We start from the raw sequence: 16,793 nt of genomic DNA on the forward strand, positions 1-16,793 counted from the left end.
AATTGGAGCGGGGCCAACGGGGCTTGATTCTTCGGCTCTGGCTGTGACAGGACAGCATGTCTGAGCAAAACCAGTGGCTTAAAAACTCCAGGAAGCAGATCAAGGGTTAGAAAGATGTCAGTGGGTGTTTCACCTCCTTGCTGGCGTGAGTTGGAAGGCAGCACCTAGGAGGAACTATTTTGATCTCCAAAAAGCCCTCACCCTGACTCACCCTGAGCCCTTGAGTCATCACTGTGACAGATGCTGAAGACCTGAAGAAATGAAGCCCTAGCTGATGCCCCTCCTCCAAAGACCCCTGGGAGCTGCAAAATCCTCTTAGCTTTTGAGTCAGCAACGTGGCCATAGCAAAGAGATGCTTGATGATGTGTTCTGCAGCTGTGGAGCCCAGAAATGACCACAACAACACCCCTCTAGCCCCGGCATAGCATCTGCCCTGCAGGGCCACTAGAGAAACATCGGGTGAGTGTAGGGGACTCACTCGCTCACACATTTCAATAAAAATACAAACCACACACATAGAAAGCTAGTGTGCCAGAACTGATGAACTGCGAGGATGGACAGAGGAGCCTGGTGGGCTCCAGTCCACAGGGTCGCAAAGAGTCAGACACGACTGAAGTGACGTAGCGTGCCTGCACAAGCCCACTATAAAGTGTCAGTTCAGTTCAGTTTCTCAGTCCTGTCCGACCCTTCGCGACGCCATGGACCACAGCACACCAGGCCTCCCTGTCCATCACCCACTCCCGGAGTTTACCCAAACTCACGTCCATTGAGTCGGTGATGCCATCCAACCATCTCATCCTCTGTCGTCCCCTTCTCCCGCCCTCAATTTTCCCAGCATCAGGGTCTTTTCAAATTATAAAGTGTTCTTGCACCAATTCCCAGAGGATGAATTTGAATTGCCAGGGAGTAAAGTGACCCCCAAACCTGCCCCTCGCCTCCCAGGAGCTGGTGAGCGGGGAAGACAGGAGTCTCAGGGGCCTGAGCCCCTGCCTGCGCTTGTGCCCACGATGCCACAGCCTCTTCAGCCCATTCTCAGCTCAGGAGGCCAGCAGGGCTCGGTGACTTGGGCTCAGCCACTCCTGCGAGAATGACCATCTCCCCTGTCCTTTCCGCGTCCTGAAGAGAGCAGAGCCCAAAATACCATTTTTGCAAACTGGAACCCCACCGGAGAACAGGGAACCCTGCACGTTGCAGCAAGAGAAATAAAGCCAGGCCCCCCACGTCCTGTCACATGCACGTGACGCCCGGGCTTCCAAAACAGAAATGTGCTGACGATGCTCAGATTCTCCGCCACTGCCCCGCACAGCCCCGGAGACCTGAGCATGAGGAGGCTAGATGTAGCAAAGCCTCAGAATGTTGATGGGGAGGAAATAATGCAGACCTTCTCGGGGGCTTGGCAACCCCAGGCCAGGCCAGGTACTTCCTCCTCTTCCCCCCAGGGTCGCAGGAAAGGAAACAGAATTTGAACGCGAGAGGCCGGAGTTTGGATACTCCTAAAATGTGAGAGACTGGCGTTTGGATGCTCCTGAAATACAATCATATCTGGCTGTATCTTTTCTTTATATTACATCCCTTTCTCCCTCATCTGCCATCAACAGATGGATGCTATTTTGGAATAACCAACAGCACGCTTTAGTTTTATCTCTTTGCTTTAAAAAAATGAAATTACAGATTTCTCGATTTCATTCCTTTCCATGTCAGCTCAAAAGCATATCCTGGACCTGCCTCTGTGGGTCCAGGCTGGCTCCATGTTCACTGCCCACAACTGCTCTCCTGAGGGACAGACACAGTGAGCAAAACTGGGGTCACGGAGTGTTGGAAGTGGAAAGGTTTCCCCTCATTTCACGCACGATCACGCACGGGGAAACAGAGGCCCAGGGAGGCACCGAGGGCAGCCCCCGACCCCAGAGCCTGCCGTGGAAACTGGGGTGCCATCCACTCACCAGGGTGAACCCACGTTTAAGAGACACTGGGCTTGACGTGTCCCTTTACTGCGGGACCTGTCAGGGCCTTGAACAACTTAACAGACCTTCTCAGAGCCGTGAATAAGTTCATGTGTATTGTGATGCTGCCAGGGGCAGAAGGATGGTGTGCATTTGATTCCTAGGTTTACTAAGCAAGGATCATCCCTCCGGGACGCATCATGGAGAGCCAATGGGCCCCAGACCCACCCCCAGACATGCCAGCAATACTGCACTGATCCTGTTGGAAAGATGGCCCCTGAGGATGTGTGTGGCCATGCAAACTCGGGGCGCACACCACCCAGCACTTTGGGGCACACTCCTCTGCCCTGCTCTGGAGTTGTTCCTGGAAAGCCTGGCTAAAGCAATGGAGGGTGTTCCGTTCACCTGAGCCCCCCACAGCCTTCAGCTCAGCACCAGAAATGGCTAGGACCTGCTGACCGACAGAGGCAAATGCCATAAAATGAGACTGTTTCAAACCGCTCGTCCAAACTCGAATGAAGGTCAAATGACACAGCTCAGAAGACAGTTGGACACGCGGTACTCTCCCCTCTCCTCTCACTGTTTCCCTGAAGAAGCTTCCAGAGTTGGGATGGGGGCTTGAGCTGCCACGCCATAAAACAGCCGGCTCCTCTACCCTCACAAATCTTCTCTAGGATACAGAAGAATAGCTGCTGTAATAAGAAGAGTGAACTATTTTCAAGCCCTTTCTTATCTAATCCTCACAGGTTCTTGCGCTTAGTCATTCAGTTGTGTCTGACTCTTTGCGACCCCATGGACTGTAGCCTGCCGGGCTCCTCTGTCCATGGGGATTCTCCAAGCCAGAATATTGGAGTGGGTTGCCATGCCCTCCTCTAGGGGATCTTCCCAACCCAGGGATTGAACCCAGGTCTCCCGCATTGCAGGCGGATTCCTTACTGACTGAGCCACGAGGAAAACCCAAGAATACTGGAGTGGGTAGCCTATCCCACTCTTTGCAACCCCATGGACTGCAGCCCTCCAGGCTCCTCTGTCCATGGGGATTCTCCAGGCAAGAATATTGGAGTGGGTTGCCATGCCCATCCCACTGGGGATCTTCCCAACCTAGGTATCGAACTGGGGTCTCCTGCATTGCAGGCAGATTCTTTACCAGCTGAGCTACCAGGGGAACCCTGGTTCTCATCTGCACTTAATAACACAGGTTCTTATCTGCACTTAATTACATGGAAACATGGAGGCGCAGGGAGGAGGAGTTCCTGCCAGAGATGGAGCTGTGATTCCCACTCAGGTCTGCTAACCCTGAAACCCACCCTCTCTCCCACTCCATTGAGGGGCAGCGTAGCCCAAGCCAACCCGGAGGCAGGGAGCCCCTGATTTGGAAAGAGCCTGTTTCTGGAGACTTTCCTTTCCCGGTCCCAAGCCCTGCAGCCTGTGGAGAGTGTCAACATACAGAACCCCAGATCCTTTGGGCATCAGGGACTTAGCTGGTGGGCCCCATCTGAGGTCTGAGTTCCGGCTCCAGGTCCTGGGTTGGACACAGCAGGCTCACGCCTTGCTCCTCTCCCTGACCCCTGACCCGCGACCCCTTTGTCCTGGGCTGATGGTCTGAGCAGACCCAGTGGTGCCGGTGTTCCTGGGCTGCCCATCCTCTCTGACCCCCTGTGGCTGTGGGCCCCACCAGCTGCCTGACCTCTCAGGAGGGTCCCGGGCGCTACACCCTCAGTCCCAGCCCCGCTGGCCAGCCCTCCCTACAGTCACTGATGCCTGGAGAGTGCTATGCAGGGGTGAGGACCTAGAAATGACAGGATGACTGACCTTGATGGTCTTAGTTCTAGAGGTTCTAGACCCGTTTTGGGGAATATTAAGGCCTGTGAATTTCTGAGTCTCTGAGGGGAAAGTAACATTAAATGTATGGGAGATTACAAACAGTAACAAAAATCCCTGTCTTCACGTTCAAAATTTGTTTTGAGTCACTATTTGTACCTACTATGTCAATACTTGTTTTTCAGTCTGAAAGCAACATTCAGATAAATTATCCCCACTTTACAGTGGAGGGCATGGAGGCTCAGAGGGGTTAGGGCAGGGCTGATGGTCACACAGCACAAAAACAGCACAGTCGAGGTTCAAATGCAGCAGGTCTGACCAACTCTAGAGTCTAGGCTTTTAACCTATCAGTACAAGACAGTGAGAGCATCATTGCTTCCATATATCCTGCCACTCCAGTGGAGATTTTATAAAAAATAGAATAATATCAGCACCAGGGGAGTACAGCATTGTGGGGAATGTTGGACGATCCAAACAGTCCTAAGCCTGAGTCCCAGAGGCACCTTCCTTTTAGCCGTGTGGACTTAGGCAAGCCCCTCAGGCTCTCTGAAGCCTGACTTCCTTCTCTATGAAGCAGAAACAATCATTCCTGCAATAGAGATGTCATGATCTTTGACGATGTTAAGTTCCTGGCACACAATAGTTGCTCAATAAATACGATGCACTGAGCAGGCTGTGTCAACAAGGGCTCCACGAGAGCTACCCAGCCTGTGTCTGCCAAGCTGTGACACCCCTCCCTTTCCCCCCATGTTGGGGTCCTTCCCCAGAAACAGCTTTCAGAAGAAAGATCAGAATAATCAGGACTCACGGGATCAGAGCCTTTTTTTGAACTTTGGGGTGACCATTTGGGTTGTAATAACCGGGTCCTGGGCCTATTGACGTCAGCTTTAATCCACGGTCGGTTTTTGATTTAAAACAAGACATCAGTATCTTCGGTGACTGCTTCACAAGGGATTCGTTCACATCATAATGCCCTGAGAAGAAAGAAATTTTAAGACAAAATAAAGAACCCTTCTCAACTAAATAAAAAGCAGTGCCTTATGCCTAAGAATACATTTAATGACTATAAGGCAGTATTGCTCCAGGATGGTCAAGTAATAGGGTCTGCCTGGAATAACTGGAAATAACATTTACCATTTAGAGAACGTGTGTCCATGCATCATAGACTTAACTCATTTAATCCTCATGGCAGCCCTGCAAGGTGGGTGTTAGCACATCCAATCTGAACATGAGGAAACAGACTCAGAGGCATTCAGTACCTTGCCAAGAGACATTCATCTAACCAGGGCCTAAGCCCAGCATCTTCCTGTATAAACTAAGGACAATAAATCTTCCGACAGCCGGGAGGCTCTGGTAGTAAAAGAACCTTTTAGGCTCCTGTCACATGGTAGTTGTTCAGTAACTATTATGCAGTTTGTTTTTATTGTTATTTAGTTGCTAAGTCACATCTGACTCTTTTGGAACCCCATGATAGCCTGCCAGGCTCTTCTGTCCACCGAATTTTCCAGGCAAGAATACTCGAGTGGGTTGCCACTTCCTTCTCCAGGGGTTCTTCCCAACCGAGGGATTGAACTCGTGTCTCCAGCACTGCAGGCAGATTCTTTACCACCGAGCCACCTAGGAAGCCCAATAATTCTTAATTATGTAATTAACAAACATTTATTGAGCACCTACTATGTGGACCCAGAACCACCTGCCTTCAATGTCCATTCTTTCCTATCATACCCTGTGTCTCAAGAAACTGTGTCAGAATAAAAGTACGTTGTGCACAAAGCTCTAAGGAAGAAGAGAATGATCTGGGCTGAGGTAAAGAGGGAGCAGTCTCACCCCTAAAGAGCTGGTGGATGAGTTACTTAGTTGTGTCCGACTCTTTGCGGCCCCATGGATTATAGCCTACCAGGGTCCTCTGTCCCGTGGATTCTGCAGGCAAGAATACTGGAGTGGGTTGCCATCCCCTTCTCCAGGGGATCTTCCCGACCCAGGGATCGAACCTGTCCCCTGCGTCCCCTGCAGTGGCAGGCAGCTTCTTTACCACTGAGCCACCAGGAAGCCCAAAGAGCTGGCAGCCCTGTAAGTGGGTGCAGGCATTTCGGGGTGCAAAGCAGCACTGCTAGGCAAAGGCCTTCAAGACGCTGCACACTTTAAATACATATATTTTGATATAACAATATGTGTATACACTTATTTGTGTCGGGTCCTAGCTGCATCCCGTGGGGTCTTCAGTGGCGCCACGTGGACGTTTCAGTTGTGGTGTGCAGGTTCAGCAGTTGCGGGCTCAGGCATATTTGCCTTGCAGCACATGGGATCTTAGTTCCCCAATCAGGGATCGAACCTGTGTCCCCTGCATTACAGACCAGATTCTTAACTACTGGACCACCAGGGAAGTCCTCCAAGATGCTGCACACTTTGACCCTCGTTTCCCATTACTTGGAAATTAAGAAAATTATTCAACATGATGGAAAAGCTCTAAGCCTAAAGATATACACCACAGCAGTAGCTACAGTGTGAGAAATGGTGACGAGCCTAAAGGTCCAAGTACAAGGGCACAGTTATGGGAAAACAGACCGCTCTGGTGGAATATCAGCCCTGCGGGTGGTAAATGCAACCACTGTGAGGCCCATGGCAGTGTTCTTGAAAATCAAGGGGAGAGAAAACAAGTAGAATAAAGCCTAACAGTCTATACTGTGTGTACTGTGACACCAGCGTACAATTGGATACACATGAACTAAAAATAGTTGGAAGCCCAGAAAAGTGGGGGAAACTACATTAATGGTGACATTGAGCATGCAAAAAATATTTGAAACTTTCTAAACATCCTAAAGCTAAATTTGTTTTAAATGAAATCAACTTTTCCATCGCAAGATCACTGAAAACAACAATAAGGGATCTATTGGCAAGATTTTACTTACATGGGAATGGTGATGGCAATCACTATTAGTGATGCAATAGTGAAGGGAAGAAGAGTCTTCATGGAAGCAGGTGGATAGATTATCTCTGTGCTGAAGGGCAATTTGGTCGCAAATATCAAAAACCTTAAATATTTTACATACCTTTCGACTTAACAGTTTCATGTTAGGCAATTTATCTAAGGAAATAATCTCAATTGTACACAGGTGTGAGCTATAAGGATGTTTGCTCCACTCTATTTATATGAGTAATCAGTTTAAAACAACCTAAATCTCCAACAAGGGAGCATTTTTGCCCTTAAGTTATGGTTCCACTGGATAATGGAATACTACACAACCGTTTGGGCTTGCCAGGTGGCACTAGTGGTAAAGAACTCGCCTGCCGACGCAGGAGACTAAGAGACCTGGGTTCCATCCCTGGGTCGGGAAGATCCCTTGCGGGAGGGCATGGAAATCCACTCCAGTGTTCTAGCCTGGATAATCCCATGGACAGAGAAGCCTGGTGGGCAATGGTCCATAGGGTCACTAAGAGTCAGACACAACTGAAGTGACTTAGCACACATGCATCACCAAGATGTTCTAGGAGAACTTTTATTTTTTAAATCGGGGGATAATTGCTTTACAAGATTGTGTTGGTTTCTGCCATGCATCAACATGAGTCAGCCACAGGAGGGTTTTTAATAACATAAACGATAGTCCCAATATACCCCTAAATAAAAAAAACAAAACAGATGTCCAGTTAGCAGCATTTATAATACTGGTATATGAGATGGTTAGGTAGCATCACAGACACAATGGACATAAATTTGAGCAAACTCTGGGAAATAGTAGAGGACAGAGGAGCCTGGCGTGCTCCAGTCCAGGGTCTCAGAGAGTCAGACACGATGCAGCAACTGAACAATAGAACAATATATCTCTCAAATTATCTTCCTGTTTCATTTACACATATATTTATTTTTTTAATTTTTATTACCTTTACCAGAAAAAAGAAAATTTAAAGCAATGCTTGATTATAAAATGTTAAAAAGCAGAAGCAAACAGGAAACGCATTTATGCTCCCACAGCCCAGAAAAAACCAGGTGAATACCCTGCTCTAGTTACTCCTGGTCCTTCTCTCGGGCACTAGATGCTGTCTCATGGAGCTGGGCCCACAGTGCGGGTTAAATTGTGTCACCCACTCCCTTTTTCTTTTTTTTGGTAAGCTATTCTTTATTTTTTGTTACATGAACAATATCTTATTGCTGCTTTAATTGGTATTCCTTTGACTTTATTTTTTATAGTTTATTTATCTATTATTTATTTTTGGTTGCTCTAGCTCTACATTGCTGCTCTCAGGCTTTCTCTGGTTGTAGCGAGCAGACCTACTCCCTGCTGCAGTGCCTGGGCATCTCATTTCGACGGCTTCCTGGTTGCAGAGCACAGGCTCCAGATTTGTGGGCTTGAGTCGTTTCGCCACGTGGGCTTTAGTTGCTCCATCACATGTGGAATCTCCCCAGGCCAAGGACTGGACCTGTGTCTCTTAGTTCCCTGCATTGGCAGGCAGAATTTTATCCACTGCATCACCAGGGAAGTCTACCCCCATTTTGTTTTCAAGTGACACTTTAAGATAGAAGTATTTCCTCATGTTCTTATAACTTTTTTTAAAAAAGAGGAATAGAGAGCAGACCTGGAAAAGGTCAGTTTTCATTCAGTCCCAAAGAAGGGCGTTACCAGAGGATGTTCAAACTACTATACAGTTGTGTTCTTTCACATGCCAGTAAGGTCATGCTCAAATTTTTTCAAGCTAGGCCTCAGCACTTGGTGAACTGAGAACTTCCAGATGTAGGTTTAGAAAAGACAGAGAAACCAGAGATCAAATTGCAACATTTGTTGGATCATAAAGAAAGCAAGGGAATTCCAGAAAACATCTACTTTTTCATTGACTACACTAAAGCCTTTGACTGTGTGGATCACAACAAACTGTGGAAAATTCTTAGAGAAATTGGACTACCAAACCACTTTACCTGTCTCCTGAGAAACCTATATGTGAGTCAAGAAGCAACAGTTAGAAGCAATCGGACATGAAACAACTGACTGGTTCAAAATTGGGAAAGGAGCATGACAAGGCTGTATATTGTCACCTGCTTATTTAACTTCTACGCAGAGTACATCATGCGAAATGCTGGGCTGGATGCATCAGAAGCTGGAATCAAGATTGCTGGGAGAAATATCAATAACCTCAGATATGCAGATGACACCACTTTATGGCAGAAAGTGAAGAGGAAGTAAAGAGCCTCTTGGTGAGGGTGAAAGAGGAGAGTGAAAATGCTGGCTTGAAGCTCAGCATTCAAAAAACTAAGATCATGGCATCTGGTCCCATCACTTCATGGTAAACAGAAGGGGAAAAAGTGGAAGCAGTGACAGATTTTATTTTCTTGGGCTCCAAAAGTATTGTGGATGGTGACTGCAGCCATTAAATTAAAAGACACTTGCTCCTTGGAAGGAAAGCTATGACAAACCTTGACAGCATATTAAAAAGCAGAGACATCACTTTGCCAAAAAAGGTTCATCTAGTCAAAGCTATGGTTTTTCCAGCAGTCATGTATGGATGTGAGAGTTGGACCATAAAGAAGACTGAGTGCCGAATAACTGATGCTTTCCAATTCTGGTGTTGGAGAAGACTCTTGAGAGTCCCTTGGACAGCAAAGAGATCAAACCAGTCAATTCTAAAGGAAATCAACTCTGAATATTCTTTGGAAGGACTGATGCTGCAGCTGAAGCTCCAGTACTTTGGTCACCTGATGCAAAGAGCTGACTCATTGGAAAAGACCCTGAAGCTGGGAAAGATTGAAGGCAGAAGGAGAAGGTGGCTGCAGGACACGAGATAGTTAGATAGCATCACTGACTCAATGGACATGAATTTGAGCAAACTCCAGAAGATAGTGTAGGACAGGGGAGCCTGGGGTGCTGTAGTCCATGGGGTTGCAAAGAGTCAGACATGACTTAGCAACTGAACAACATCATCAACAAGAGAGGAGGATGTTGGAGAAGTGCCTGGCCTTGTGCTTGGCGCCTGCAGACTTTAGAAAATCCCGTCAGCCAATGTGTAAAGCTGGGCCTTCTACTCAGAACTGAAGGCAGACCAGACTGGGCCCTCAGCCCCTGGGGGCCAGGCACTCAGAACAGCTGCAACACAGAGGGAATTCCAGTCACAGTTCCATATCTGGTTTCTTCCCACGCCGGGAGAAGCCGAAACCACATTTTCCCAAGAGGTCTAGGCAGATTGCTTCTCTCAGAGGAGCCGATTCCCCAGGCTCTGGCCCCTGGCAGACTGGGGGCACCGGGGGAGCCTTTAAGGCAGCGGCCTCAGAGCTGGATAAAGGGCCTGGATTCAAACCCAGGTGTGGAGCCCTGTGTTAGTCACCTGCTCTCTGAATATCATTTTCGCGTGTTAAGTAGGGCTGCTCTAATAATAATGCGGGCTAAGTCACTTCAGTCATGTCTGACGCTTTATGACCCTATAGACTGTAGCCTGCCGGCTCCTCTGTCCATGGGATTCTCCAGGCGAGAATACTGGAGTGGGTTGCCATTCCCTTCTCCAGGGGATCTTCCCAACGCAGGGATCGAACCCGCATCTCTTAGCTGTCCCACATTGGCAGGCAGGTTCTTTTACCACTAGCGCCACATGGAAAGGTCAATATGATAAAAATAATAACCCCCACTCTTTGAGCATACAGGCACCAGGCAATGATCCCTGGGGCTTTGAAAGCTTGTGGCACACAGTAGGAGCTTAACAGATGCTAGTGCCCACCTCTCCCCTGCCTGCTGTTTCAAGGGGCCCCAGAGGGAGGGGCTGCCCACATTCCTAGGCTCACTGGTGGGACCTCTGGCCCAAACCCAGAGGTTTGTTCTCCCATCTAAACAAACAAGGTGCGGTTTTGCCCGTGGTGATGCAAGGCAGGGCGCTTTAGCTGGGGCTGAACCTCCTCATTAGGGCTGGTTTTGTTATTCAGCCTCAGACTGATCTTCTCAACTTTAATCTGGATTTGCTGAAATCTGACATGTGCTGCAATTTTATCCACACCCAGCTCCCGAGAAGCGTCACTGCCGAGGCACTCCTTCCCGGCTCCTCCTCTGGGCTCTGGGGCCCGGAGCTCCCTCCGGGGTCTCTGGGACCCATTTGGGAAGGTCTAGTCTAACCCGTGTTCCTGGAGTGAGGACTGTTATGTCCCCAGATCTCTCTGGAAACTTTTCACTAAGGCTGGTGCAGGGCACAGGACGGGGGCAACGCCCGTCCCCACCCAGCAGGGAAAACGTTTGCCGGCAAGCCCTGTGCGTTCGAATCCCAGGGTCAGAAACCGCCTTGGGAGGACGGGGGTCAGAGGCTCCTCTGGGCTGAGGCCTGCCATTTCTTAGCTGCGTGGCTCTGAGCCAGTGGCTTCGCCTCTCTGGACCTCCTTTGCCTCATCTGAAACACAGGACTAAGAGCATGGCTCTTGGAGGACAGATGTGTGAGGACCGCGGGGAAAAAGCACAGCGCGGGCGCTCTGTTCACAGAGCGATCTCCCAGTGATTTGGCGTTAAATGATGAAGCTGCTGGCCGGCTTGGGAGGAAAGGAATATTGCAGCCCAGTGCCCAGGGGTCGCCCTGCCTTCCCCCAGGGTCTGCAGTGGCACCTGGGGTGTGCGCACGGCGCTCTTCAGGCTCAGGTAGACATCTCCCCAGCTGCGGCCCGAAGCAGGTGCGCAGGGTCTAAAAGGGAGGCAGACCCCAGGGGCCGGCTGTTCTTCCACTGAGTGGGGAGCCAGTCCCCTCCTCTTCCTATAACACCTGCCTGCACCCCCACACCCGCCCCCCAAAGCCTGATGTGAAAGTGTTAGTCCCTCTGTCTTGTCCGACTCTTTGCGACCCCATGGGCTGCAGCCCGCCAGGCTCCTCTGTCCAGGGAATTCTCCAGGCCAGAATACTGGAGCGGGTAGCCATTCCCTTCTCCAGGGGATCTTCCCGACCCAGGGATCGAACCCGGGTCTCCTCCATCGCAGGCAGACTCTTTACCACCTGAGCCACCAGGGAAAGACTCCCTGTGAAGGAATGGGCGCCCTGCTGATCAGACCTGGAACAGGAAGCCTCGGGCCAAGGCCAGCGCAGAACAGCTGCTTACCTGGGGCGGGTCCTGTTTTAGAAACAGCGAAAAGTCCTCTCTGGGTTTTGGACACGAACCCAGCTCGGGCACAGACGTTGTTCGCCTGCTTGCAGCAGGAGTCGGAGGCCTGCGGGGCAGACAAGCGCAGCGCACTCAGGGCTTTGCCTTTCTCTGTCCCTCTCGTCACATCAGGACGACTGGAACTTTGGGGTTAAAAATTTTTTTTTTTCTTTTTAACCTGTTCTCAGAAAATGAGCGGATGTGGGTGGAAAGGGTCATACTGGCAGTGCCTTCACCTTCGCCCCAGCTGCAGGGAGCAATGACTTTTCATCACTAGCCAGGGTCTGGGGATCCAACACAACACCAAGGGTGGTGCCCTGTGCCAGCCTGCAGACCCGGCTTCCCTGATCACTTCCTTCACTCGGGGAGGGGCATCCTGCTCAAACTGTTCAGTTTCTCTGGATTTGAGGTTTTTTCCTCATCTGTAAGATGGATCAGATCATTCTTGCTCAACCCGAGGCAGGGAGCTATTGGGGTGGGGATGGGGGGGATGCCCAGTCAATATAAATCACCTGCCAGGAAGTGGGCTTTTTTTTTTAATGTGTAATGTTATGTATAACTAGAATATGAAGAAAATCATTAAAATTTTTACTGAAAGACATAAAAGAAAACATAATAAATTAAAAGATAGATTGTGTTTCCAGATTACCAAAAGCTGTACAGATTTTCACCCAATTTATCTGCAAACTCAATGCAATTGCATTTAAAACCCAATAGGACATTTGTAAGTTGACAAAAGAATCATAAACCTAGAAGGTAAACATATAGGGAAACTTAGAACATGAGTAGTGATATGGAATTGGTTAAGGTAGCCACAGTAGATTCACCCAAAGCAACACTTTGCACTTTGAAATGTTCATGTAGCTAAAAAGTTATTGACATGGAAAGATGGTCACAAAATAGGATATTGGGAAAAACTGCAATATGTTTAGTTTGAGCCCAGTTGGGTAAACTAAATACACAATTAGAAAAATAAAGTTTAAAAAATAAAATAATAAATGAATAAAAATAAAAAGTGTGTAAAGCTACCTAGGCAAATTATTTTCATTACTTTTTCCTCTATGATTTTCATTCTATTTGAACACTGAGTCCTACATATCCCCACCCTCATTCCTCACTGCTCAAATAATCTTTCTATACGTGCAGGATATAGGATGTACAAAGAAATCATGTAACTTAAGATTGTGATAAGATTTACAAGCACTGTGTTGTCTTGACTTTTCTGGACTGACCAGAAAATAAGGATTTTGGTTGACTCAGGCAGTGTACAGTTGAGAGTGTTCAGGGTGTTCAGAACTCTAAAAATAATTTTGGAAAAAAAAAAAAAGAGCCCTGAGATCATTCTTATGATGAGTCATAAATATGTTAAATGCCAATTGGCAGTCAGTCTCCTGTATTCATTAGATAAAAGATGCAATAAAAGTTGTACCTGCCATGGCTGGGACTATTTACTGAATGAGTGAAACTGTTTGCTGGGGCCAAGATGGCTTGATTTTCTGTGATACTCCTTTGTAAAAAAAAAAAAATGAAATACAGATGGCATTTTGATTTTGTGCTGACAAAGCTAGAGGAATTCAGTTTTCCCAGGGTACCAAATGGCCAGACTGCCTGCAGAGAGGGCAAACAAAAAGATCAGATGGGCCAGGCTAATTACTGGACACGGGGAGAGAAGCCAGGATGCAGGAGAGGAAGTAATAACAGGTACTGAGGGAAAGGCTTCGAATAGAGAATTGGGGGATCACAGTTAAGCAAAGGCAGAGAGAGGCCTTGACAGCCTCAAAGCACAGTGTGGCTAACAGGATTACTGCATTTCTGCTGCTGGCCCGTTGACTCAGCCATTGTTCTCCAGGTTTGAAAAAAGCCTCCTGTAGACAAAACACTGCTTCAGCTTTATTCTTCGCCCAGACAGAAAAGCAAGAGCAAAGGGGGACATTTTTGTATACCTACACTGACTGTGCGTCATGTGTATTTTACCATTAGACTAAGAAAAGAGTCAGCTCCACCGGCAGATTAAAAAAGAACGAAACAGATTTATTGTATTGCCATGAGAGAAAAAAAACTCAGATATTAAGTAGACATGCAAGCACACGATGGACAGTGTAATCCCAAAACTGAGGGAAGGACTTAGGGAGGAAGAGAGTATGAACAAAGCTGCCCCTGGTTTGGTTTTGTTTTGTAATGCATTTAATTATTTTAATTGGAGGATAATTACTTTGCAATATTGTGATGGTTTTTACCATACATCAGTATGAATCAGCCATAGGCATATACACACACGTGTTGCCCCTGGTTTTTGATGGTTGGTTTGTGAAGCAAAATGATAAGGGACTTCTACTTTCTGGTTTTCGGATGCTTGGATGTATTTTATTTGGATGAGCATGTCTTACTTTCAGAGCTGCGTTAAAACAATAATGAACAAAAACCCTGCAACTAAAATTGATCTGTTGGCAGGAGGACAGAGTTCTGACTTGGGGGATGACCATTCTTTGATTAACAAAGGAAGTTATGCCTTTAAGCCATAAGCATTTATTGCACGCTTACTGTATACCAGGACTGGAGCTGAGCCTTCAGGAACAGTGGGTTGGGGACATGAAGGTCTGAAGCACTAACTAGAGCACCCTTCAGCTCCGAGCACCCTTCAGCTCCCCCGTAGGTCACACAGAGGGAGCGCTCACCTTCTTTGACCACCCGGTCGAAAATATACGCCTACCTCCATACCACATACATGTTCTCTCCCTCAGGCTCCAACTGTTTGTCTTCCTCAAAGCTGGCCGCAGTTTGCAATTATTTTGCTTGCGGTCTGCTAGTTCTCGTCTTGAGTTCCCCACTGGATTCTAAATTACATCACTGGCACAGAGCAGTCACACGACTTATGAAAGGAAGCCCAGCACGGCTGGAACATGGAGACTATGATCACTCCCCAGTTTTAAACCTCAGCACCCAGCTGTTCTCACTGGTGTGCAAATGGTCTCTTCAAGCTGGGTGACTTTGGGCAAGTCCCTTCCCCTCTCTCAACCTCAACTTCCTCTTCTGTCAATTGAGAATAAGAGAATCTACTTCCAGTTTCTTGTGAGTATGAAATCAGTGAATACACAGCTCTTAGAACAGAACACAGGCCATGAAAAGTACTTCATCATCTCATCATCATTATTATTTTCAGGCTCTGGTTACCCTAAGAGAAGAGTATCTGGAGCTATACTATCCCACACAGCAGCTTCTGGCCACGTATAGCTATTGAGTGCCAGACATATGGCTGATCCACAAGCAGACAGGCTTTGAGTATAAAATATACACTGAATTTTAAAGATTTAATGTGAGGAAAAGAATGTAACACATCTAATTAGTAATTTTTTTTTACTAATTATTAGATACTGAAATATCTTGAACATACTGGGTTAAATAGAATATATTATTAAAACTAATTTCACCTGTTCCTTTTTACTTTTAAATGTAGCTACTAGGAAAACAGCAGAGACATCACTCTGGCAACAAAGGTCCATATAGACGAAGTTATGGTTTTTCCAGTAGTCATGTGTGGACATGAGAATTGGACCATAAACAAGGCTGAGCACTGAAGAATTGATGCTTTCCGATTGTGGTGCTGGAGAAGGTTCTTGGGTGTCCCTTGGACTGCAAGGAGATCAAACCAACCAATCTTCAAGGAAATCAACCCTGAATATTCATTGGAAGGACTGATGCTGAAGCTGAAACTCCAAACTTTGGTCACTTGATGTGAAGAGCCGACTCACTGGAAAAAACCCAGATGCTGGGAAAGATTGAAGGCAGAGGGAGAATGAGGGCGGCAGAGGATGAGATGTTTAGATAGCATCACTGAGTCCATGGACGCGAATTTAAGCAAACTCTGGGAAATGATGGAGGACAGAGGAGCCTGGCGTGCTGCAGCCCATGGAGTTGCAAAAAGTCAGACACGACTCAGCAGCTGAGTAACCACAACAACTAGGAAAACAAATTACTTTTGTGACCCCCGTTGTATTTCTTCTGGACAGTGCTGGTCTAACAGGCACTTACATTGCTTTGAGCACATTATAATTGATTGGATCCATCGAAGAAGGTGGGCAGGATTTTTGTAGTTGGAAAAATAACTATTATCTATAAGTATTATAAAAGAAAAAGGAAATTTAAACTGAAGCATTCTAAGGCCAAAATATTCAGAAATTATAGCATAATAGTATTACTGCCTTATGTGCAATTCATGTCTTAGGTATTTCAGAGTGCTCTCACACTATGCTCTCATCTGCTTCTTATAATAACCCTATTGGGCAAGTATAATTAATTCCATTTTACAAACCTGAGAGGTATCTTGACTTCCCCAAAGACAGTTCTACTGATTTCCATTTATTGTGGAACTCTCATGTACCAGGGGCTGTGCTAAGTAAGCACTAGGCCAAGACAGCCTCGTTTAATGTTTGCATTAGCACCATGGAGTAGACATAAAATCCCATTTTGTGTGCTTGCAAACTAAGTCTCTTCAATTGTGTCTGACTCTTTTCGACTCTATGGACTGTAGCCCACCAGGCTCCACTGTCCAAGGGATTCTCCAGGTAAGAATACTGGAGCAGGTTGCCATGCCCTCCTCCAGGGGATCGTCCTGATCCTGGGATGGAACCCATGTCTCTTACATCTCCTTCTTTACCACTAGTACCACATGGGAGGGCATAGCCCCATAACCCCACTTTACATATCAATAAACTGAGTCCTGAAAGGTTAATGGACTTGCCCAAAGCCACACACACGTAGAAAATGGTAGAGTCAAGATTTGAACACAAGCCCATCTCTTACCCATTAACCACACTGTTCTGCCTAAGTGATTACAAAGTGACGGGAACTAGAGAAGCACTGAAAGTGAAAGTCACTCGGTCGTGTCCAACTCTTTGCGACCCCATGGACTGTACAGTCCATGGAATTCTTCAGGCCAGAAT

At 47.2% G+C, this 16,793-nt stretch overlaps 1 protein-coding gene across 5 annotated transcripts in view; it reads right to left on the bottom strand.

Annotated features, from left to right (window-relative positions):
- The window catches only part of STPG1 (sperm tail PG-rich repeat containing 1), a 59,535-nt gene that overhangs the window by 10,577 nt on the left and 32,165 nt on the right, over nt 1–16,793 (bottom strand). For all 5 annotated transcript variants that reach the window (XM_070458930.1, XM_070458934.1, XM_070458929.1 and 2 more), the window contains 2 exons: nt 11,812–11,920; nt 4,573–4,738 (listed from right to left, as the gene is read on the bottom strand). In XM_070458930.1, the coding sequence (XP_070315031.1) occupies nt 4,573–4,738; nt 11,812–11,920 (275 nt within the window). The remainder of the gene's footprint in view (nt 1–4,572; nt 4,739–11,811; nt 11,921–16,793) is intronic.

The sequence above is a fragment of the Odocoileus virginianus genome, chromosome 30, assembly GCF_023699985.2.
Source record: "Odocoileus virginianus isolate 20LAN1187 ecotype Illinois chromosome 30, Ovbor_1.2, whole genome shotgun sequence".
In the NCBI taxonomy this organism is placed as follows: Eukaryota; Metazoa; Chordata; class Mammalia; order Artiodactyla; family Cervidae; genus Odocoileus; species Odocoileus virginianus.